The following is a 24098-nucleotide window of genomic DNA, read 5'->3' as shown; positions in this document are numbered from 1 at the left end:
TAGCACATAATTGAATTTGCCATCGGTGTGGCTTGACCACTTTCCGGTTCCGTTGACGGCGACAAAATAAAAATTAAAACATGAAAATCTAGCAAAATTTCAAGCCCACTGTCTGGGGCAAAAGTTTTTCAGCCTTTTTTCCCCTGTAGCTTTTATGAAAAATGAAAACAACCAAACATGGCGAGGTGTTTTGTGTTTTCGTGAACGTTTGCTGGTGGGCCAAAGTTTCAACGGGGTAAAATTAAAAGCCGTGAAAAAACTTTCCCCAGGAGAGACGGATGAGTTTGTACGGGAAAGGACAGATTTTTAATGCCTTGACGTTGAAAGCAGATTGATTAAAGCATAAATTACATAAGCAACGATTTAAAGAAGTTCAGCTTTGCTGAAAAGAAAATTCAAATAAAAGACTTGATTCAAAACAAATTAATTTAAACCGTCTTATACGATCTCTTCGAATTGATATTCTACCGCATGCCAGGATTCAAAATTATATCATAAAAAGTAAAGCACTGAATGGTGCAATATTCTTACTTCGGTTAAAGGATGGCTGAATTGGGATATGTCCCCTCCATCCAGAACCCAGGACATAAGTCCCAGTAAATATTTGTATCGGTGTCCCCCGGACCCGAAGCAAATCAATTTGACTAAACCGATTACGTACATTCTGGTCCCAGCTGTGCTAACATCGTTTTTCCCGAAAGGTCCCCCAAGAGAAGAAGTGCCATGCAGTTAGAAATCTAGACGAAAAAGAGAAGCAAGTAGAGAAAAAAATTGAAGGTATCTAAACCTATGTATTTCATGTGCTTACATACAGCTCGGAAATGTTTTTCCATTTACCGAGAGCAAACTGCTTTTGGTGAGGTCTCATGTGTACATTTCCCGGCATCGGTACATTTGCATATACAAGTGGTGTTTATTTGTGTGTGCGGGTATGCTCATTTCCGCAGCGAATCGCAAGTGTTTTCGTAAAAATCTAAGCATTTTAAAGCTGAGCATTTGTGATTCGGTCATTTTGGTTTATTCAACAAATTTTTTACGAATTTTCAACAACCAACCGAACGATAGGGATTTTAATTGAGATCAAATCATCCCCCCTTACTCCCATACAGTCGGCATGTCGTATCAAAAAGATCTAGCATCTCAATTTTAATCTCGAAATTTTCCAGACTTCGCACAGAAAACCTGTTCAAAACACTTGTTGGGATTTATGATCTATCAGGGGACAGATTATACCATTTGTTTATGTTAGAAAACGAGTAAAAACAGTCTCTTACTTCAATCATCGATCATTCATACTTTTTTTTGGACTTAAATTTGTTAAATTTGTGATTTTCAACTGATTTTAAAAGGAAACCCCTAAAAAAATTTGTTTAGAGATACTGACTTGTGATTTGTAAAGTTCAATTTGTCTTAAACAAAACGGTTGAAAACATTGTTTGAATTTGTGATTTTTTTTTTGACTTTGTATTCCACTAAAATAAAATTCATGTCTAATGTCAAGTACACTACCCTCAAACTAAGTTGTTAAGAGAGAGTTGGTTTATCATCCCCTATCAACCCAAACGGCTGTATGCACGAGCAAGTCACCCGATTTGCGGATTTAAGAAAATGTTTCCCTACAAAATACTTTAAGAGTTCCACAAAGGCTCTACTTTATGGCAACTCTCACCTAGGTTTTTGTCATATAATCTTAAATAACGTTGATTTCCCTAGAATTTCAGCGTTTTTATCAGTTTCCCCTGTTTTTATTTAAATAAGGGTTGGTTGCTTAAGGGGGGGGGGGGGGGGTAGGCTCTAAACACTTTCAAAAAATCGATTTTTTTATTTTTTTATTTTCTTATTGTAAAACATTTCAAGAATGTTGTGTCAAATTTTCAAGTCAATTGAAGCAAAACTGTAGAAGTTATAGGCCTTTATCTCCTCCTATCTAATACTGCAAGAAAGCGAGAGCAGAAACTTCAAACGCGTTTTTCTCGAAAGCACATTTTTAAAGTCCGTGGACATCGTCATTTGAAAACTACTTATCCGATTCTTTTCAAATTTGGAACATATTTTCTATATATAAAATACCAGACCCCAACGTTTTCCTTTTTTGATTTTTTTATTTTGGGGATATTTTACAGGTGAAAATGGCGGATTTTTAAGTCAAAAATCGTAGTTTTTACTTCAAACAGCCACAAAAATTTCATAAAAAAATTTTTAAGGTTAAATAAAAACGTTGGGGTCCAGAAAAACATCTATTAAAAATATTTTGCTCTGATTTTTTGACTTCAGATGATTCTGTGCTGAGATACAGTGTCCACCGCAAATCCTGTTTTCTAAAAGGCATTCTCGAAAATGCTCCGTCACCGGCTCATGTTTCAATATTTTTCTATAAAAAAATTACTAAATGTTCTTTTAACAATGCTTTATATAATGCAAAAAATTTGAATACATTTGTTTGAACGATAGCTCCAGACAAAAATCGTGAAAATGGTGTTTTTTTTATACCCGTTAGACCCTACCCCCCCCCCCCCCCCCCCCCCCCTTAATCCTGGACCCTTTAGCTGGACGGGAGTTTAACATCTTCAAGATTTTATCTTTAAAACGAGACTTTTCTACAAAAGTTTCTCAGATTTGCAAATATATAGATGATCAAAATTTCCATCTTTGAACCTACTGTTCTTGTTTTGGTACAACACTGGTACCTTTCAATGGACTTTAAACTGAAATTTTATGCAAAGTTCGATTTTATGAAAAGAAACTCACAAATTCTTTAAAAATGTTTTCTTCAACCAAATATTATCATGAAAAGTATAACAGCTTCTGATCGATTAATAACACTTAAATTTCTTCTATGGATAGGGGAGGAGCGGGCTATATGCGCCTATTAAGCAGAATACTGATTTAATCAAATATCACATCGAATATGTGTACAAAAACTATATACACGTGTGCAGGCATCTGTTTTCTATACAATGGAGTAATTTTTATGTTAAAATTTTCTTCTGTTTCCAAGAAAACGATTTTATTGTAAGTGTTGTCTAAAATGGAGAACCTCAAATCGTGCGGGCTAAATGCGCCTATTTATGTTTAAAACAACATTTCTGTTTTTTGGGCAATATTTCCGAATAATTTCATTGAAACTGCTAGAAAGTAATAATTTCCGTACGACAAAGCTGAAGTTTTATAAAAATCTATGTATATTATAATTTTGTGGAATAAAACAAAAGTTAGGGTTGCCATACTATGGAAGCAGCTCATCCAAGAGAAAAACTTTATAAAATCTGTCTGTAAGATTCTGATAAATCCCAGTAGGCTGAGCTTCTTTCCAAGGAACCATAGCAACCCACTACTACCCATTTTCCCCTCATTGTAACCATAGCAATCATTTAGTTACCATAGCTACCGCTAGCAATCGTCGAAGTAGCCTGCGTGTGAACCGCGGGAAATGCGCTCTCTTTCTCTACGAACCAGCGACCGGAACGCACGTACTTTCAATATAGTCGTAAAGGTGAATCATAAAAGTGGTCCTATCGAACCGGATACCGAGACGGTAATTATCAAATTATTACAAATCATATAATCTTAATGAGAATATTCAGAGATGCCTTAACACGAGAGTTTTGGCGAAATAATAATGCATTTAAGTTGTTAAAAAAAAAAAAAAGAGATGCCTTAACATGAGGGTTTGGCGATACAACATTAAGATGCCTCATTGGTTTCTGAGGTGATTGATTATCGAGTGTGAAAAATTGATGATGCTTCACAAAGTGGTAGAAGCGATTGGAAAATCAAGATGCCTTTGCAACTTTGAAGGGCGATTCAAAATTTAAGATGAAGAGATGCTTCGAATGATGGTAGAAGCGATTCCATAAATTAGATGCCTTGTCACGGTTGCAGGGCGATTCGTAAATTAAGAAAATGGACTAGAGAATGAAATTCGGAGTGCCAAGCCAAAAAGCAAGTCCGAGTTTTGAAGAAGAACTAACAAGTGAAATTTGTATTGGCAGGAAATGGAAAACGAGCAACGTGGATCTCAATCTTCCAACGAAGAAGTGTTTTTGCCTAGCGAGGAAACCATCAGTCAGCCTGGAACGGTCTACATCATTCAAGATGGAGACCTTGAAAAGACGATGGGTGCCCGCAACCACGCGACCACCCGCATTTTGTCCATAGTGAATACTATCCATCACTATGAAGGAGACGTGAGCATGCTGAAAACCCGAAGAAGCATGCTGCAAGATACTTACAAAGCATACGACCAAGCTCAAAGTCGGTTGGAGCAATGGTCAACTGACGAATTCCAAAACAGGGAGGAAACAGAATTCAAATACGTGACCGGCTTGGCTGAAATTGACAAAGCAATTGAAAGTAATAAGGCCGCTCAAAACTCCGGCCATGATTTGGTCCGGCTACCTACCGTCGATTTGCCGTTATTTTCAGGCCAAATCGAAGATTGGCTTGAGTGGAGCGACAAATTTAACAACTTAGTTCACCGACGAGCATCTCTCGCGGACGTTCAAAAATTTGAATACCTAAAACTGTCGCTGAGAGGCCCCGCGCTGAATATCATAGACTCGCTTCCAACGACTTCCGCCAACTATGTGGTGGCATATGAGCTACTGGAAGAACGATACAACAACACAAAGTTGCTGATTCAAAAACACATGAAGGACCTGTTCGAATTGGAACCAACACGAGAGGAATCTGCTAAATCGTTGAGAAACCTTTTCGACAAGGCAAGAAAACACTTGAGATCGCTACGCATCATGGGGCAACCAGTGGAAGCATGGAATGCGGTTCTTATCCACCTCATGGCCAATAAGTTGGATAACGCTACACGACGAGAGTGGGAATCAACTACTTCTGGAACATTTCCCCCGACATATGACAGTCTGGAAGCGTTCATTACCAAAAGATGTCAAATGTTGGAAGTTTTACCGAAAAAACGTCACGTCGTGTCAGAAACAACTACCTGCTACAAGAAACCCCGAATGGAACTGAAGGTGCTCACGTCGAACCAAGAAAAACGTAAAAATTGCCTTGTATGTGAAGAAGATCACTCCCTCAACAGATGCAACAAGTTTCTTTCGATGGGCCTGGACGCAAGAATCAAAACGATAAAACGACACGCCTTATGTTTCAACTGCCTGCGAAGCAACCACACCGCCGATACCTGCAGAAGTTTGGGGTGCCTCAAATGTGGACGCAAACATAATACAAGCATTCATCGTGAGCAAAGGGACTTTGGGAATCACCGTCAAATAGGTAATAAAAGTCGTTAATTGTAGCTGACAATTGTAATCTAACTTATATTATCTAATAAATACAGATCCATCTTCAAAATATTTATCTAAATCTTGGGAAACTTTACTGCCAACGGCTGTTATTCGAATTATGACAGAAGATAGAGGTTGGGTGACTGGAAGAGCTCTCCTGGATTCTGGGTCTCAAACGAATTTCATCTCAAAATCCTTCCTTGAATTCTTAGGAGTCAAACCAGAACGAACGTTTATTCAAATCGCTGGATTTGGACAACAAGCTCTACCGATAAAAGCAAAAACAGATATTTATATTGCCGCCCGACACAATGTTTACATGAAGAAAATTGCAGCATACGTTACAGAAACTATAACCGGACCGATCCCCCCGCGAAGTATTGACATAGATGGTTGGAATTTGTCCAATTACTATCTGGCAGATCCAGAATTTTTCTTAAGTCGTCCTGTAGACATATTATTAGGAGTGTCAATTTTCTTTGATATTCTCAAAAAAGGTAACGACAAGATTCATCAAAATTTACCGTCAATTCAGAACACTTCGCTTGGCTGGGTTGTTGGCGGTACACTTAGCAAACTTGCACCCATGAAAAGCGACAACTACGACATTGAGAAAGTCTTACTGATCAAGCATCATAATTGGACAGAAGAAGAATTAGAATGTGAAAAGTTGTTCAAAGAAACTACTAAGCGAGGATCTAATGGGAGATTCATTGTTAGACTACCCTTAAAAGAGAATGTTAAGAAATTGGGTTCATCGAAGGAAACAGCCCTAAGCCAATTTTTGAAATTGGAAGTTCGATTCCTTAGAGACCCTAAACTCAAATTGGATTACTGTGCGTTTATGAAGGAATACCTGGATATGGGCCATATGGAAGAAATAACTGATAGAGACATTGATCCTGAAAAACCCACGTTTTATTTCCCTCACCACCCAGTAATACGCCCGGAAAGCAGTACAACTAAACTACGTACAGTGTTCAATGGATCTGCTGTTACGTCAAGCGGAATGTCGTTAAATGACACTTTGATGATTGGTCCCAACATACAACAAGAACTTTTTTGTATATTGATAAGATTTCGATGTCCGAAGTTTGTATTAACAGCAGATATCAAAAAAATGTTTAGACAGGTCGAAATTGACAAGGCCGATAGACAGCTGCAGTTGATACATTGGAGATTCTCACCATACCAATGTAGCCAATTCTTCGATACAGAGGGTGAATGACCACGAAGGTTAAAATCCTCTTTAAATAAATAAAAATAGAATAGAATAGAATAGATTCTCACCAGATGAACCGGTCAAAACATTCAGTTTAAAGACGGTGACTTATGGCACTAGTTCGGCACCATTCACTGCAGTTCGTTGCCTGCAACAATTAGCAGAAGAAAATAGAGAAAGTCATCCCGAAGCATCAAGGGTTATCATGGAGGACGTGTATATGGATGATCTTTTAACTGGACATAATGAACTTGATAAACTAAAACAGTTGCAGCGACAATTGATGCACATCTTGAGTACTGCTGGATTTGTATTGCATAAGTGGGGTTCAAATGAAAAGAGCCTTTTGCCCGGACAAAATGTGATCCCTGTCACTAAAATTTTAGGTCTACTTTGGGACTCTCACGCTGATAAGTTCAGTTTTAGTAACCAAGTGATCGACAATTTGACTGCTACGAAACGCCAGGTACTGTCTGAAATACAAAAGGTGTTTGACCCGTTAGGACTCCTCTCACCTATTATCATAAATGGAAAACTGCTAATGCAGGAATTATGGGAATCGAAATTAGATTGGGACCAACCACTTCCAAAGGAGTTGGAGGACAAATGGAACTGGTTTAAAAAACAGATATATGAAATCAATCACATTAGTATTCCGAGACATGTGCCATCGGCAGGGGTTTTAGTTGAGTAACATGGGTTCTCAGACGCTGCCAAACCGGGCTACGGAGCTGCAATTTACGTAAGAGTAGATAACGGAAATAACATTTTGTCTCATCTACTCTGCGCTAAGTCTAGAGTTTCACCAGCAAAATCTAAGCAGACGAATCAAGACGATACCATACCAAGAAAGGAATTAAGAGCCGCATCGTTACTGGCAGATCTCATGCACAAGATAAAGCAAACTATTTTGTTTCCGATTCAAGGTATTTATTATTGGACGGACTCAATGGTTACTTTGGACTGGATCAACAAACCAGCACATGCTTGGCCAACATTTATTGCGAACAGGGTAGCATCAATACAGGAAAAAACAACTATTACGTGCTGGCATCATGTGAAATCAAAAGACAATCCTGCGGATCTCATCTCCAGAGGGGTGTCATCGAAAAAGTTAGCATCCAGTGCATTATGGTGGTCAGGTCCTGAGTTCCTGAAGGGAACAGGCGTATCATGGCTTCCAATGCCAAGAACACTTCTCGTAGACATCACGGTTCCTCCTGCAAAGGCGGAACCATCAAGCGAGACTTTTTTGTTGGAGAGGTTCTCGACTTACACTAAAACCCTGAGAATTACTGCATACTGTTTAAGGTTTGTCTACAACACCAAAAAACAGAATATTGTAAAACGTGTCGGAGCTCTTGCTCTACAAGAATTGAGGGAGGCTGAAATCTTACTTATTCAATTTTCTCAAGAACGAGCATTCAAGCTGGAAAGAGAATTATTGCTTAACAATAAAGCTATCCCACGTTCAAGTCCCTTATTAACCTTAAACCCAGTCATTGATCGTGACGGCATCATTAGAGTTGGAGGGCATTTGCAAGCTGCAAGAGTGACTTTCGACCAAAAACACCCAATAATTCTCCCAGCGAAATGTGTTCTATCAAAACAGATTGCCAAACTTTACCATCTCAAAAATCTGCATATTGGACCTCAAGGGCTTCTTTACTCCTTGAGAATGAAATATTGGCCTATTCATGGAAAAAATCTAACTCGACAAGTTGTGCACCAATGCTTAACTTGCTTCAAAAACAAACCAATCGGAATAACTCAAGTCATGGGTCAGTTGCCAGCAGCTAGAATCAATGAAGCAAGAACTTTCAAAACTTGCGGTGTTGATTTTGGTGGACCGTTCACTATCAAGGAGAATTTGATAAGAACGAAGAAGTTCTTAAAGGTCTACGTTGCATTGTTCATCTGTTTCAGCACTAGAGCTGTTCATTTAGAACTAGTGAGTAGTCTTACTAGTTCTGCCTTCATTGCTGCTCTACGGAGATTCTTTGGGCAAAGGGGTCGAAGTTCCGTAATCTATTGCGATAATGTAACCAATTTTACAGGAGCTAGTCACGAAATCGCCAGGAATGCTAAGGAATTGGAATATCAGCTTGCTCCCGAAATAAGTATGTTTTGTTCGACAGAAGGAGTTGAGTTCAAATTTGTACCCCCTCGTTCGCCAAATTTCGGGGGCATTTGGGAAGCTGGTATAAAGAGCGTAAAACATCACATAAAAAGAGTACTCGGATCATCGATCCCGACCTATGAAGAAATGTTGACTCTACTGAAACAAATTGAAGGCGTTCTGAATTCAAGACCAATCTCACCAATGTCCGCGGATCCCTCTGACCCAAATCCATTACCGCAAGGACATTTCCTTATAGGTGAACCTATAAGTAACCTACCGGAAATTGATCTATCATCTGCTAAGCCACATCAGCTAACCCGATTCGGAGAAGTTCAGAAAAGTCTACAGTTATTTTGGAAGCGTTGGAGAACTGAATACCTGAATAATCTACAGCAAAGAACAAAGCGGGGTGCAAAATCCAAAACTAATCTCAAGCAAGGTGATTTGTGTCTAATAAAAGAAGACAATTTGCCACCTTTAGAATGGATAACTGCACCCATAGAAGAGGTTGCAAAAATCCAATGCCTATTTAGCACATCTCTGTGCCGATAATGCACTGAAATGTGCACTGTGCCGAAGATGATATGTTTGAAAAACCTTAACTGGCATAAGGACTCGGCTCCCAACTAAAATGATGCATGACCACTACATTCAAGCAAAACAAGAAAAACATTTTATGGGATTTCGTTCCTATTGGATAATTCATCCCAGAATCAAGAAAATAAAAATATAAACCACAGCGCCCGTAGGGAGAATCGAACTCAAATCACCAACCATATGGTCTTGCCAGACCGACATCTTAACCAGTGTACTATTTGAGCTTCATGTAGGAAGAGGGATATTTGTCATAGGCATTCTGCCACCGATCAATCACAAAAGAAACGCACGACAGTGGCTTCCCGGCGTTTGGCCTCCTTTCAAGGTATTCATTTCTCTTGCGATGGAAACGGGAAAGGGAACGGGAAACCCATTGAATGAGAACTGTGCTTTGCTTACTGCCTGCTATTACATACACACGCTACATATACACAGCTGGTAAAGCCGGGCAGCTTTGCCGTTGGTTGTTTGCCGGTGAATTGAAGGAATGTTTTTGTTGTTGCTTTTGCTACATACACACGCACAGCTTAGCCGTGGTTGTTTGCCGATGGATTGAAGGGATTGAATTAGAAGGATGTTTTTGTTGTTGCTTTTGCTACATTCACACGCACAGTGCTCGGTTCGCTGGCTGCCTGGTGTTGGCCGGTATTTATTTCTATCCTTCTTCGTCTTGTGATGCGATAGGGAGGGACGTGAAAGCGTTTTTATTTTGTTTCTTTCAGACATACGCAATTCGGTTAACTTGGGAGATTAATGCCGGTGGGAGCAAATCGAATCAGCACCGATCGCGTTATCTTCTTGTACCAATGATGCTATGTAATTGACTACACGCCATTGGCACAGAGGCTGAATTTTGGGTGTGGTCGCGTTGTGCAAGTGTACCCAGGACCTGACGGTAACGTGAGAGTTGCTACACTTCGTACTGCAAAAGGGGAAGTAAAACGAGCGATTTCAAAACTATGCCCATTTCCTACAAACGAGCTTTAAAAATCAATGTATTCATGTAAAGGTTTGACGAAAAATAATAAACGATGAAAATGATACATCCATAAAGAGATAATCTGAAACCAATGAGAAATTTACTTTCTAATATTCTTTTACAGTTCTGGAATAGTGTTGGGAGGGGAGTATGTAAGATTCTGATAAATCCCAGTAGGCTGAGCGTCTTTCCAAGGAACCATAGCAACCCACTACTACCCATTTTCCCCTCATTGTAACCATAGCAATCATTTAGTTACCATAGCTACCGCTAGCAATCGTCGAAGTAGCCTGCGTGTGAATCGCGGGAAATGCGCTCTCTTTCTCTACGAACCAGCGACCGGAACGCACGTACTTTCAATATAGTCGTAAAGGTGAATCACTGTCTTTAGATCTTCAATTCTCTCTTAAGATGTTATTCAGAGCTTAGATTTGAAGGTTCAATGATAATAATCATTTATTTGCTCTATTTAACCTGTTATTTTAGGATGGATGCATTTTACAAGCATGATAGAGGCATACAAAAACACTCTATTATTCCACTTTATAATCATTATTAAACCTCCAAAAAAACTGAAATTAGTTTAATTTCTTAAGTTCATTTGAGTAAGGAAAAAAAACCATCCTAGTTTTTGTTTTAAGCCTCTTTTTAAAAGTCGAAATATTACATCAAAATGTATCAAAACCTTGTAAGATTTTTTAAATTTTTTTGAGTTTGTAAATTCATAAAATTCTTTCTTGCCTTATGTTCTAAGTGTTTCACCCTCAAAATGCATTGGTCAGATAAGCTGTCTAGTTAGCCATTTCATCAAACAGCCGTAGGGCCATTTAACCCGATAGGCCCATTTAGGAAACCTTTCCCCTATCTAAAATTATTTCAATCATTGCCAGTTTTATCAGCAGCACAGTAATTAACACTCTTTTGTGTTTACTTACTTGTAATTTATATGCGTTAAGCTGACAATAGTGTTAGAAATGTTAAATATTGGTTCTAAACCATCCTTCAATTATAATATCGCATCTTTATTGATTAGTTGGTATTGAATCGAAGTTTTTTATGTCAGGTCTAAAAATGGAACATCAAAGTTGAAAGTGTCCTATTTTGAACCCTTTAGAAATTTTTCGGGTTTTTCATTGATTTTCTTTTATTTTCGGAAAAATAGGAAGTAATGACTTCTTCAGTTTTTTCGTCATTTTAGGACCAAAGTGGGCTTTAGGTCCAAAGTAGGAGCACTCACCTTATACTTTAAAAAATATTTTTATGAAAATAGTAAAATAGTTGAAAACACCGATAGACGTATTATGTATAAAGTTTTTCCTTTTTTACTTTTTCAGCGTTAATCCCCTTGTTTCAGATGTTTTGTAATTCGTTTCTGAGTATGGTACTTCCTTGTGATACGTAGTGGGACTTCGTTTCTTGTGTGTTGATGGGCGTAGTTTTGCTGTATTCTGTTGCAATCCTTTGACATTGCCTATTTGCATTTTTTAGCATTCCTTGGTGCGCTTTGATAATTTCCGTTACACTGATGATGTGTATGAGAAATAACTAGCGTAGAGGGTCTTGTGGAACAAGACGATCACCTTGGAGTGGCACCTTTCTTTTTTTAAACGACCAAGCCATTGGTGTCTTAAGTCAACTGGTAATCCAATTTAGCATTGATTTATTTTGCAAAAAAAAACGCGAAAATAGATAATACCAACGAAAAATAAACAAAAAAGTACAAAGCATAAAGGCAAAAGATTTCAACACGGAAGACGAATTAGAAATCCTCATAAATAACACTTTTAACTGTAACAAAATAGAGAACAACTTCGTAGCCAAATTGTAACCGTTTGTTACAAAATTCTTGTTGTTTTTAAATTGGTACATTGTAAAGATGAGTGAATGTTCATTTGTTTTATTTCTTGTTAGGGTTAAATAAAATATTGTTAGATTTAAATTAGAATAAGAACATAATTTGTTAACACACTCGACAACATGGCACAAAGTGGGTTGAATGCAATGGGAAAATTCTTTCTTTTGCAAATGGAAGGAGATTGCATGCAACATCGTTGGTCGAGGAAAATGGTTGCGGCGTTAATGCTTTGATACTGGCGCGATTTTGCCAAAGCACAAAAGGGGTAAATTTATTTCAATTTGACCGGCAACGGTCATTAGTAAAACAGGCGTGAGTGTGATCAAACCGATAAAGTGGAGTAAGAAAGTGGTGAAAAGTGTCACGGTGGCCATCTTGGACTACTTGCAGGGCACCAGCCTTATTCAGGTAGAGTTGAACCTGCTCCACATACCAGTGGCCAAAACTTACCTTGTTGAATTTCCTTTCATAGGACCTTTTTCCGTTTAATAAAAAACCCTTTCTCGCCACTCGAGCGGCAAGCCGTTTGAGTAGCCCCGATCACACTCTTCGGCCTAGTGGGCACAGTAGCCCACTACGTCTAACCCGTAAAAGAGCGTCGAGATCCTCTGGTCTGCGGGCCATAAGTTGCTAAGGAGGATTATCCCTCGGGTCGGGGAAGACCCGATCCTAAATCCCAAGGAGGGCCCTTCTCGTTCCTACCAATCAGGTCAGCCTGGGTAGGTCGATTACGTCAAGGAAGAAAGCGCCTGTGAGATCCCCCCCCCCCCACTCCACGTTGGAGTCAGTAGAGTTTTCCCGAAGACTGACTCTTCAAGCCACCATTTTGTTCGGCGGTTGGACCAACGCGTCATCGCTGATCGCCAACATCGTAGCTACCACCCAGTTCAGCATCCAGCAAACAGCAGCGGAGAAGCAGCAGCGAGCGCTCGCCGGCCGACAGCAGCAGCAGAAGCATAAAGATAAGTGCACAAGCCCCATTCACCCACACTACACATTACAAAAATACACACTTTAAAATTGAAATAGACCGGTTTTATTTTCCTTCAGTAGATTTCATTTTCTTTCAATAAATAATTCATTTTCTTACAATACAGTTTTATAATTTTTATGAGACAAAACAAACGAGCCTTTGCTGTACCGTTGAACGCGTAACCCCTCCAATTACCCTGTGGTTCGCCGACTCTGAGACGAAGCCAAAGAGTCTCGTGCCACTGAGCTAGCATTCTTAAATAGCACATTCCTAGTACTTATAAATAGTTATTCATTGAATAGTTTCAAAATTCCACTGATGAGTTATCAGGTCCGTATGAGAGAAAAAAGAACTCCAAAATTGTTTAAATAAATAGTCCAATATACTTAACCTATTTGCTTTGGAAAAGGTTTCAGTAGAGTTCCAAAGGATGAAATTTACATTCATGAAAGAAAAACTAAAAGACATCACAAAAACATTGACCCTAGGGACGTGAAAGGAAATTGGATTTTCCGGAATTTGAAATAACGATTTTTTACGATCAAATTTTGAATCGAATAATACACCTCCCGACAGTATACTTAGACTGACATCAGAATATACCGGTACTAAATGAACCCTGGAAGACTGAAATAGTATACCGTCAAACGGGGCATCATGCAACAGCGGGGTTGGATACAACATTTAGATAACACCACACTGATTCAATTTTTAATTTTATGTAATGAGATTAAGATATCTTTTAATGATTACAACATGATGATGACATAATTTCTAGCATCCTGAGATAGTTTTTTAAAGTTTTTATTTTCATATAAAATTTAAAAAAAATCGAACAATAAATGTAAAATTTTTAACATTTTTCGATGCCGTAAAAAACTATACCCAGTATGAAGGATTGGATTGATAATATCACCTACAAACTTTATACTGGTTTCCTCATCCTATACCAACACTATTTATGTAAAAATAGTTTTCGAAAAATCACTCAATTTTTTTAAATAAATATTTTTATAATTCAGTTACCAGTGTGGGGTAAAATGCAACAAAATGCAAATCAAAGAAACACCTTGTAAATCTCATATCCAAATCATCATGAGTTTGTCAACACTGAAATTTCTTTCATCCAAACATTTTTTTTTATGATTTCGGCTTTTTCAATTTTTAGTGCTATTGTTTTACCCCTAAATGTATGCAACACCCTAATTTTCAGAAAAAATGTGAAAATAAGTTTTCACAAAACAAAAAATCACAGCAAATGGTGTTTTCATGCGTAATGATCTTGAATTCATCGCAAATTTATCAAAAACTATACATTTTCATACGTTTTCATAAGATTTCTTATCAAAAACATAGTTTGTTGCAAGTTACCCCATTTTCTGAGGAGGATGAAAATCGCATGTTTTTAGAAAATTAAAAATAACTGAAGGAACCAATAATTTTTCTGACTACGCCAATATGATGTCCCGTCAACCTTGAAACTTTTAATGCATAAGAGGTATGATTAACTGCGAACATAAAGTTTTTAGAAGCCAATGAAATTGAAAATTGTTGCATGTTGCCCCAGTTGATGGTACTTAAAAAAATGAGATGTCAGCTCTAGGATATCTTATGACATATAAAGAAATCTGAAAACCAAAATTAAAAAAACCCTCATTAGAGAGCTCAACAACATAAACAGGAGAGGAGAATTGCCAAACAAATTTAAAAACATAAGCCTGGGCGGGACCGAAGCGATATTAATTCATACAGACCGATTGCAAAATTCCCAATCCAAACTAAATAAACCACGGTGTCTACTACCCGAGTTTTCTTTCAGATTTCAAGCGAAAAAATCTGCTGAGAGCTATCCAGAATATGCCACCAATATTTTGATGGACGCTAAGAGCAAGCTCATACTTTTGTTTTAACCATTAATGGCTTTTCTTGAACCGATTTATGATATTTTCGAAAGAACTGCGATTATTGTTGTTTTTCAACCGTAGCGTACGGATGAATTTCAAGTATTTTGAAGGTTTAGATGAAAAATTAAAATAACTAATAAATTTCAACCGCAATATGTAGGAGGTACTGTTGCCATTTATGGACGCGCATATAACTTGTTTGTTTTTTTTATTGCTGGGCATCGAATCGATCGAAAGTTTAACGACAGCCACAGACTAGTGTTTTTGATCAACTACGGGGAAATCACCTGATATGAAGCTTGTGAGTATCAGTTGGATTGAACAAAAGTGGTAAAAATTAAATACATCTTTCAAACATCCTCCTAACCCGCACGCCACAAACTTTTTTTTCTCTCAAACAAAACAAACGCTTGAGGAAAATTTTTACCATCGTTCTACGGATCACAGGCTGCTTCATGTGGATCCGGATCAGGAGCTTCCAGTGAAAATCTGCTGAAGCTGGATATGGTGCTTCGTAATCATAGGAGAAGAGGCAGCATGCAGAGCTTCATCCGGATTTGGAGGCAGCAGAGGGAAAAAATATTACAACGATCGTTTCTGACCGGTCTAACAATTCCTCCCCATAAATGCAACAAAGTCTAAAGTAAATCCAGTCAGCACAAACTGTTGAGGTGCCGGTGAAGACAACCAGAAAAAGATCTACAAGTATTTTTGGATGGATATTCATAATTATATCACATCGATAAACATGATTCTAAAACAAAAGTCCTTTTGATAAAGATTACCAATTTTAGGGTTTTTCGATGATTTATTCCTTAATTTCTGCTAATTTTCACTGTGGTTGGCCATGTTTGAAAAATAACCATAATCCAAGTTCTCCTCGTTGAAAATTTATAAAACGACTTGATCCACAAAACTTTGATTATGGTTATTTTTTCAAGCATTGATGGCTCAATATGGCCGAGAGTGAGGAATAATGAAATCAGCAAAGGATGTTCTTCGATTTCAGTAACGCTTGAATTTTCCTAAAGACATCGTACTGTCGATACACAACTTCCAAGTAGAAAGAGATGTCACCATCAAAAGCAATCAAAATAAAACATCAATGATAATCAAATGTAACAACTATTGGAATAATCAAATGTAGTTGAAATTTGGCATGGGGCCATTTTGCAGCAATAAGAACAGTTTCAACTTCCAAAGTTTTGATTCTGGAGCATACCCCTATTTATGAACCTTTCTACTGCTAATATGTATGTATAAAGGCTTCATACATACATTCAATAACGTTTATACATAATTTATTTTTATACTTGATATAAAATTCTTTAAAAATCCTTGCACCAATTTTTACCGTCATGTCTGTTTTATTAAAATAGGTTCTTAATCATACCACATTTCTCTAATTTTGTTTCAATTTTTACTGATAGTTTTCACGATTTTTTTTCATGAAATTCATTGAGATTAAAGAAAACTTCGGGAAAATATATTGCTACAAAAATGTTCTATATCCAATGTACTGATTCCAATTTACTGAGGGGGTAAAAAGTATGATCAAATTATGGAACCAACAATCTTCCCCGAATACTCACCATTAAGACTAGGTTGCGAATACTGTACAAATCCCTCGGAGATGTACCGACTACTCCGAAGGGTCGACGAGGCCCTGCTGCATCGGGGATCGTTACTGTTGGCCCCTCCCGGTCCCCCTCCTGGTCCCCCGGGGTGCCGCTGATACTCGTCATCAAAGACGTCGTCCTCGGCATACATCGATGGCACATCGGTTCGGGCGGGTCTGCAATGCAAAAGATAACGAAAGGCGAATGTTAGCAGGGAACTAGTTGCTTACTTATTTAGTCCGACACAACGCAGCACATTTAGTTAGTTTGTTTCTGGAAGAGGATCAGCAACGCGCTGAGATGGTTCGAAGGGAAAAAGTCTTAGGCAATAAGCATCACACAGCAAGATAGCAAAAATCAGCTCTCGGAAATAATCCCAAATGCCCCGGAGAAGGCTTCCTCTTACTGGGTCCAGTGTCATGCTTCCGTGTTGGTTGTCTTTCGGTTTCAGTTAGGACCGGATCTGGGAAAGAAAACGCTGAAAGTCGACCCTCATTATCGAAACGCAACGAATGGAAATCGGATGCTGATTCTATTTGCGGCCTGATTGCACGCAGCTAGTGATATTTTTCCCGTTTTGCTGTTCAATTTTGTCAGCATCGTTGAAGTTATTTCAATATATTTCATTCTATCTGACTTTTTTGGCACGGTTTATCTTCACGGTGGTCATCATTTGTTTAAAGATGAACCATCGCTGTTGTGCCTTAAACCGGAATGCCTGCAGCAATGAATAGTTTTTTTTTGCTGAAATCTAACGAAGAAAAATCTACCGATTCTAGGAAAGTTCAGCTTCGACAGCTTTCACACGAACTAATGATCTCATTAACCCTATCTTGGTGATTGCTTCATCAGGAAAATTCTTGGAACCGGGTAAAACTCGTTGCCCATTTTCAATGAGCAAAATCCAGATGAATTATGCGCCTGGGACCTTCCCTCAGTCAACCGAAAAATAGGAAGCATGCAAAAAAAAAGACCTCCCAAAACCAGACAATCGTTGGCCAAATAACGAACCGGGCCTCGACATCGAATGAAAAATGCTCCCACTCGATGCCAGAGCAAAAGCCCAGACGGGATATTTGAACATTGTTTCCGGACTCGTCAAATTTCCGGGAAAGGCTCGATATTTTTCCTGACCTATTTTTCCAAGGGTTGGAACAAGTGGACGTGGAAAAATGATTCCCAATTTTTGACGCACATCAGCCAGCAGCCGGGCATTCTTCTCTCAGTTTTTCCCTGCCTAGATCTGCGATTGGTGACGATGGGCTTCACTCGGAAGGTTTAGGCAAACGTTCAGGAAAAGAAAAATTGCCCAACCTTTGGAATAGATACAACAACGAAGGAAAAAAATGGACGCTTTTTGCATTTTGGAACCATTTGCCGAACCTTCCTCACAGAAAAGAAGCTACCAAAAAAAAAAGAAAATCGCCTCGGCTAGAAACATATTACCAAATTTCAATAATTTGAACATTCTTTACAATGCCAATCAACGCTCGGTTCGACCTTTTTTTGTGCTCATCTTGGCCATTCTGAAAACCGGTTGATGTTCGCTGATGCGTAGAATTTCTCTATTCTGCATGTTTTTGAACCGAACCAAATGGGAGCAGTTGGGCTATTCTGCTTTTCCGGAGCTTCTTTTTTTCTGAATCACAAACAACCATTCATTCTAAAGATTTTTCTTTATGAGGCAAGTTTTTGTAAAAAAAAACTTGACCGGTTTCCACATCCGTTTGAAAGATATTATTTCCACTGGACGGATGTTTGGCTTTCAAACATCCGGAAAAGATATTGTGAGATGATTCCCTTGCATGTAGTTTTAAAATGAAACTCATTTATTAAAGTGATTCAAACAAGAGATTAAAAAATAATAATCATTTCTATACTAGTAAATCCCTTAAACTAGCATAAACATTTTTTTATGAAAACATACTATCATCAACGTAAATTCCATCTTTTTGTCTCAAGTCACAACTCCCTTTAATTCAAGCGTCAATTTCCCCCCTTGGGAAATCGAGCCACATGTTATGCTCCAGGAAAATTGATTGTTTACATCAATGATTCCCGGTTGTGAATGTAAACAGATTTAGCTTCCTTACAAACAGCCGTTCGTTTTTTGATGCCAGGAAAACAAAAGGATAATTGCTGCATGTGTGTCATCCCTGGGAATTATCACCACAACAACACATAAACATTCGCAATAACACAAACACACAGAGCATCTACAGCAATCAACAACCACAGAAACAGGATCGACTGAAGAATGTAAGGTCTTGTAGGTGAGTTCCATTCACCTTTTAGAGAAGTTTCTGCGGGCGGAAATGGGAATGCTGTGTGGCAAAATATCCTGCGGTTAGCTCACGTGTTTACGAATATACGTAGGTAAATACATATATAAATTGATGGAATTAATGCCTGAGCAGAAAATGGCAGTAGTCCTAATCGGATCACTTATAAGAACCGGTGTCGAGATTTGTGCCTGGTTTGGTCTGAGCATAAGAAAACAAATCCCTAGTGTTTATGTATTTTCCCCGGTATTTATCCTTTGCTTGACGAAAAATTTCCAATCTCAAAATTACGCATTCAAGGAATTTTGCCATAACGCATAATACTACCAAACAAACCTATAAGTGAGGGTTCACTCAGGTAAACTTAATTTTAAATTCTCTAAACAATATTAAAAAAAAATTAATTTAAAATCTATTAATGTTGTTGTTCAAACCTATCTATTAGAATTAGGAATTTGGATGGTTTTCTGTAAGGTATTCTATAGTATGACATTTTTTTCGAACAATTTCTAAATAGACTCATTTTTTTTTGTTTCAAAAGATCACTGTGTGAGTTTTCTCTCTTCACACCACATCAAACGCTGTAAAAAATCAGTCTCTAGGATGTTTTGCCTGAAAATTTGCAAAAAACCTGAAATTGTATAGTTAACAACGTATTTTTTTATTTTTTCTGTATTTTAAAATTTAAAAAAATATAGCCAATCAAAGGGCAATGAGGCAAATTTGCTCTGCTCAAATCTTCAGAAACATACCCAATTCTTTAAACAGGACGTTAAAAAAACAACTTGTAGTCGTTTTTTACCAGTGAGTTTTTTGATTAAACATTACTTCACAGCTCTGAGAATCCATAGAAGAAGATTAGAGGTCCAAATGATGTTTATATCAGTACTAGGAACCTACAACCGATTGCATCTTGTTTGAGGCAGAATCTCAATGCTTCGCTCAGGAAACACCAGAGCGGCTCCATTTAAAGTTTTATCAAAACGTTTTCCCATTTTCTTCATTTTTGATGGTATACTTTTAGATTACTGATTAAATTTGACATAAATATAAATTTTTTTGCATTCAATACGTTTAACTAGCATTTGGAAGTGATTTGAGCTAACTTCTGGAGTAAAATGCAATCCGCAAAACACGGTTTATAGTTTTGGCTCCATCTGCAAAACTACTGGACCGATTTTCATCACAAACATCAGTTTGGAATCGTCTTAATAGTAACGTTATTGTTATGAGAACATCGTCGAATTATGGATAAATTAGAAAGGTTCCGATGATGATGTTTGTTTTTGACAAAACCCCGATTTACAGAAAAATTTACTTCTTAAGCTCTCTGCAGCTAGATTTGCATCCATTGATCAGTTGAAAGTTCAAAATAAGCTGTAAGGAGGTCTTCGGCATTATTTCTTCCAAATTCTTCCAATGCACCAGAACAAAGACCCATCAAAAAATACTGTGCTATTTTTAAGCAGGCACTCAGTGAGCGTCTCAAAAAGTTTAATTTTGGGGAAGAAATAACGAAAAAGTAGGTTTCTGTATAAAAGAAGCTGTTTTCAGATGTTGCGCAAATACTTTTGGGTATAATTTTAGCCTAATGTACGATGGAAAGAATATGGGATTGAACTGAAATTAGTTTAAAATATCAAAGGATCTCTTATAGTTTATAGTTTATTGTCTGAAAGCTTGGAAAAAATCGGTCACCTAGGTAGTTTTTAATAGCGTTTTTACTGTGATAGGATTTCAAGTGGGACATCTATTAACTACCCTTTAAAACCTTTTTTTAAATGACTTAACTTTTCTTTCTTATGAAATAAACTGAGAAAGCATTTGATAAAATAAATAGATTAATTCATTTCGGTTGTGCTAAAAATTCAAAATAAAATGTTCGATTCATAATTTTATATATTTACTTATTTAATGTTTTAAAAACATTTTGATTGTGAGCATTTATTTCAGTTAGTCACATTTAAAAAAATTGCCGATTACGAGCATTAATAGTGAAAAATTATGAGCTTAACTTTTCAAAGGTTTCCGACATAAATATTTAAAAATACTTATGTTCATACATCGAAAATCTAGAACATAAACTAGAGTATTGAATCTATTCATTTTTTAATACAATTTGAGTTTCATTATTCCAAATTTTGTGAATGAGACATCATAGTTCGTCATTTTCCAATTCTACCAAAAAAAAATTATTTAGAAATTTTCCAAAAATATCAGATATTATAAAACTTCTTATTTATTAACAAGAAGTCAAATCTCATTAAACTTTCTTAACTCAATCTTTCTCAGTTTTTCTTTTTTTATTATAAATAGATGGGATACTTAATGCTTTCTTAGTTGAACACAAAGATATAAGCTTCAAATCAACTTACAGTTCAACGTGGTAAAACATTTCGAAATGTTTTGGTCAAATTTCATGATTATTTAGTCAAAAATTGATACCGTATTTGATATTTTTAAATTTATTTTTCGTTTATTTTTGAAAGATAATCTCCTTATTTTGAAATCATTAAAAGCAATTTCTTACCCTTATAGAAAGATGTCATTCGGGAAATTCTCCTGAATTTAAGATATTTTTAATACTTCGATCATTCAAAGCCGTGTTTTGTCTTTTTTACATTATATATTTTCTGACGATATTTAGAGGAAAATTTTCAAATTTCAGTAGAGGTTTGTAATATTTTTTTTTTGCATTTTCAACTAAGTTATTTTTAATCATGGCCGTAGAAACGGAGGTATATTGGGATTAAAAAAGGGTTCAGGAATGGACATTTCAGGATGACATTTAAATTTTGATGACAGAGTAAGGTTACTGGAAAGTAACAATCTTGGCTTAATGAATGACTTGACTTGACTTTTTTGTTTTTTTTTTAAACATCCTCAAACATCTTTGTTGGATCAACCCTAACTCGCTACTGGAAATTCTTCTGGGACTCTTAATGACTTTTCAAATATTATATTTTGCATAATTTCTTTTTTATGGACGCAACCTGAAAGACCAGGAAAAAAACTTCCTAATCAGCCCTTGAGTGTGCATTCCACACCCTGAAAAAAAACTTCGTAATGTAACTCAAATTAATTTCTCAGACAATATTCAGCTGCATCACTTCAGTTTTCTGTTATTAAAAGTCTAGGAAAAAAAAATCCGAAAATCCATGCTTAGGATAAAAGACTGTAACTGAACTCCAAAATGCTTAAAAAAAATTCATTTTATGTTTAAGAAAGCTGATTTTTTTTAGGATCCTTACAAATAACTATGTGTTGTATAAACCGTACTTTTAAATCAATTATTTTAAAGACGAAAGACAAATTTTGATATGTGGATTGGAAAGTCGACGTCATTTGACACATTTTGGCATCTTTAGACTTTCAAAATACGAAACACAGAATTTTCAACGAATTTTCAAAGCAAGCTGTTTTTCTAACTTTTTGCTAAACTGTGCCGTGCATAGCGGATTTCAACGTCTAGCTAAAGCTACTTATTTCAATAACTATGAATATCAATCCAAAGAATCAGCTTGACGAGGCTTTCTGGAATGTTTCCCATACTACATAACCTTTCTATTTAATCTAAGAACTTGACAATATCTGGGCATATGATCTCGAAGTTTCACAATCCCCCTACATGTGGGTCCAGGAAAAGCAAGTGAGGTTATATATTTATTTTTTTTAGGGGAGAGCCCACTGCGACCAGTAGTTGATCTATTGTGGTATTTACCCCGCGTTACTTTATGCTTTCAGGTTCACCTGCACTATTGATTAGAGTGACGGTTGAGGACAAGTGAGGTTAACACTACATTCAAAATTTTATAATCTTAATCAAATGTTTATGATGTAGTAAGGCCATTCAAGACTAAAAATCTTGACTCAAAGCTCTTGAAAAATCTCGAAAACTTTTCTCAGATTCTAATTTTTTTTTGCAGTATGAAAAAATTCTATTCACGATAGAAATTCAGTTAGAAATAAATATTAAATTTTAAATGAGATTGATCTGAACTCAAAGTTTCTAGTTTAATGTTGCCAGATTTTTTTTAGCAAAAATTCCGGAATATATTATCTAAAAATGTGGCGAAATCTGGGCATTGATTTCAAAATTGACGAACAAAAATTCGGGCCATATCCAAAAAAAATTTGGTCAAAACTCAAAAATTATTCAACAAAAGTCAAGATAAACAACTTCAAAAAAAAAATATTTCATAATAAGTTATCAGCATATTTCAAATCGTATTCAAGTGTTTTGAAAAACCTTTCATAATTATTTTAATGACAGTTGTTAAAAAAAACTTCATATTGAATGCATAATGATAATTTCTAACTACACAATTTATATTTATAGTTTGATTTGAGAATGAGAATGAGAATAAACAAGGAAAAAATCCAGGCTTTTTTAATGTAATCCGGGCAACTGGGCCAGACCGAACTTTTACTAAATTTTAAATAAAATATTCGGGCAAACCCGTATAAAACAGGGAAATCTGGCAACCTTATTCTCGTTCCATATTATCAAAATAAAAATATTTCTGTTTTCGTATTTCAAGCTCTGTATCCCGTTTAGGATTCTATTTCGAGAAAGGAAGCTGAAATCCATGTTCAAATTGGATTTTGCTTATCATTCATTCATTTTTTTTCATTTTTTTTTCGAGAAAATTAAAACCATCCTGAGTTTGTGAATCATATTCGGGTTTGAAGTTCTTAAACTTTGTATATTCTTATGCAGAATTGAAACATTGCCAAGCTTCATATTGACGATTCAAAATTGAAAACTCAATATCAGATTCATCATTTGAAATCTGGGGATTTATCAACAAAATTCAAGTAGCCCATAATTTGTTTTGAATATCCGAGCAAGTCCCGATAAAGTCGGACAGCCTGGCTAGCTCATGATAAATCTACACTGATTGACCAGAAGTTTTAAATTGTTCATTCAAATCGTTCCTAAAGGCATGAGCTGGATCGAATTCTGATAAATTAACAAAAAATATTTGAAATTTCGTTATTTTCTATGTATCATTCTGTGATTTATTCTCTAAAAAATTAATAAAATTTAGAGCAGTCATTTTTACGGTATACGTAAGCTTACCAGATTGCCCGGTTCAATCCGAGTTTGCTCGGATAATTAATACAAAATTTGGGAAAAGTCCAGTCCGGCCCGGATGCTCGGATTTCATTGAAAAAAGGTCGAATTTCGTTCACTTTATTCACAAAATCAAAGAAAAATTTTGTAATTATGCGCTCAAAATTTTCATGAAAGGTTTTATGGGAGCCAAAAATGCAATTAAAG

The 24098-nt window shown here is 36.6% G+C and overlaps 1 protein-coding gene across 1 annotated transcript in view; it reads right to left on the bottom strand.

The window, feature by feature from the left end:
• Positions 1-714: 714 nt before the first annotated feature.
• LOC129738361 (hemicentin-1-like) overlaps positions 715-24098 on the bottom strand; it is a 310036-nt gene continuing 286652 nt past the window's right edge. The window contains exons 17-18 of the mRNA XM_055729545.1: positions 16506-16708; positions 715-737 (exon numbers count right to left, since the gene is read on the bottom strand). Coding sequence (XP_055585520.1) covers positions 730-737; positions 16506-16708 — 211 coding nt within the window. The 3' untranslated portion in view covers positions 715-729. The remainder of the gene's footprint in view (positions 738-16505; positions 16709-24098) is intronic.

Source organism: Uranotaenia lowii, chromosome 1 (genome assembly GCF_029784155.1).
Source record: "Uranotaenia lowii strain MFRU-FL chromosome 1, ASM2978415v1, whole genome shotgun sequence".
Lineage (NCBI taxonomy): Eukaryota > Metazoa > Arthropoda > Insecta > Diptera > Culicidae > Uranotaenia > Uranotaenia lowii.
Note: the sequence above shows the minus strand (reverse complement) of the source record. Positions and strands in the feature narration are given on the sequence as shown.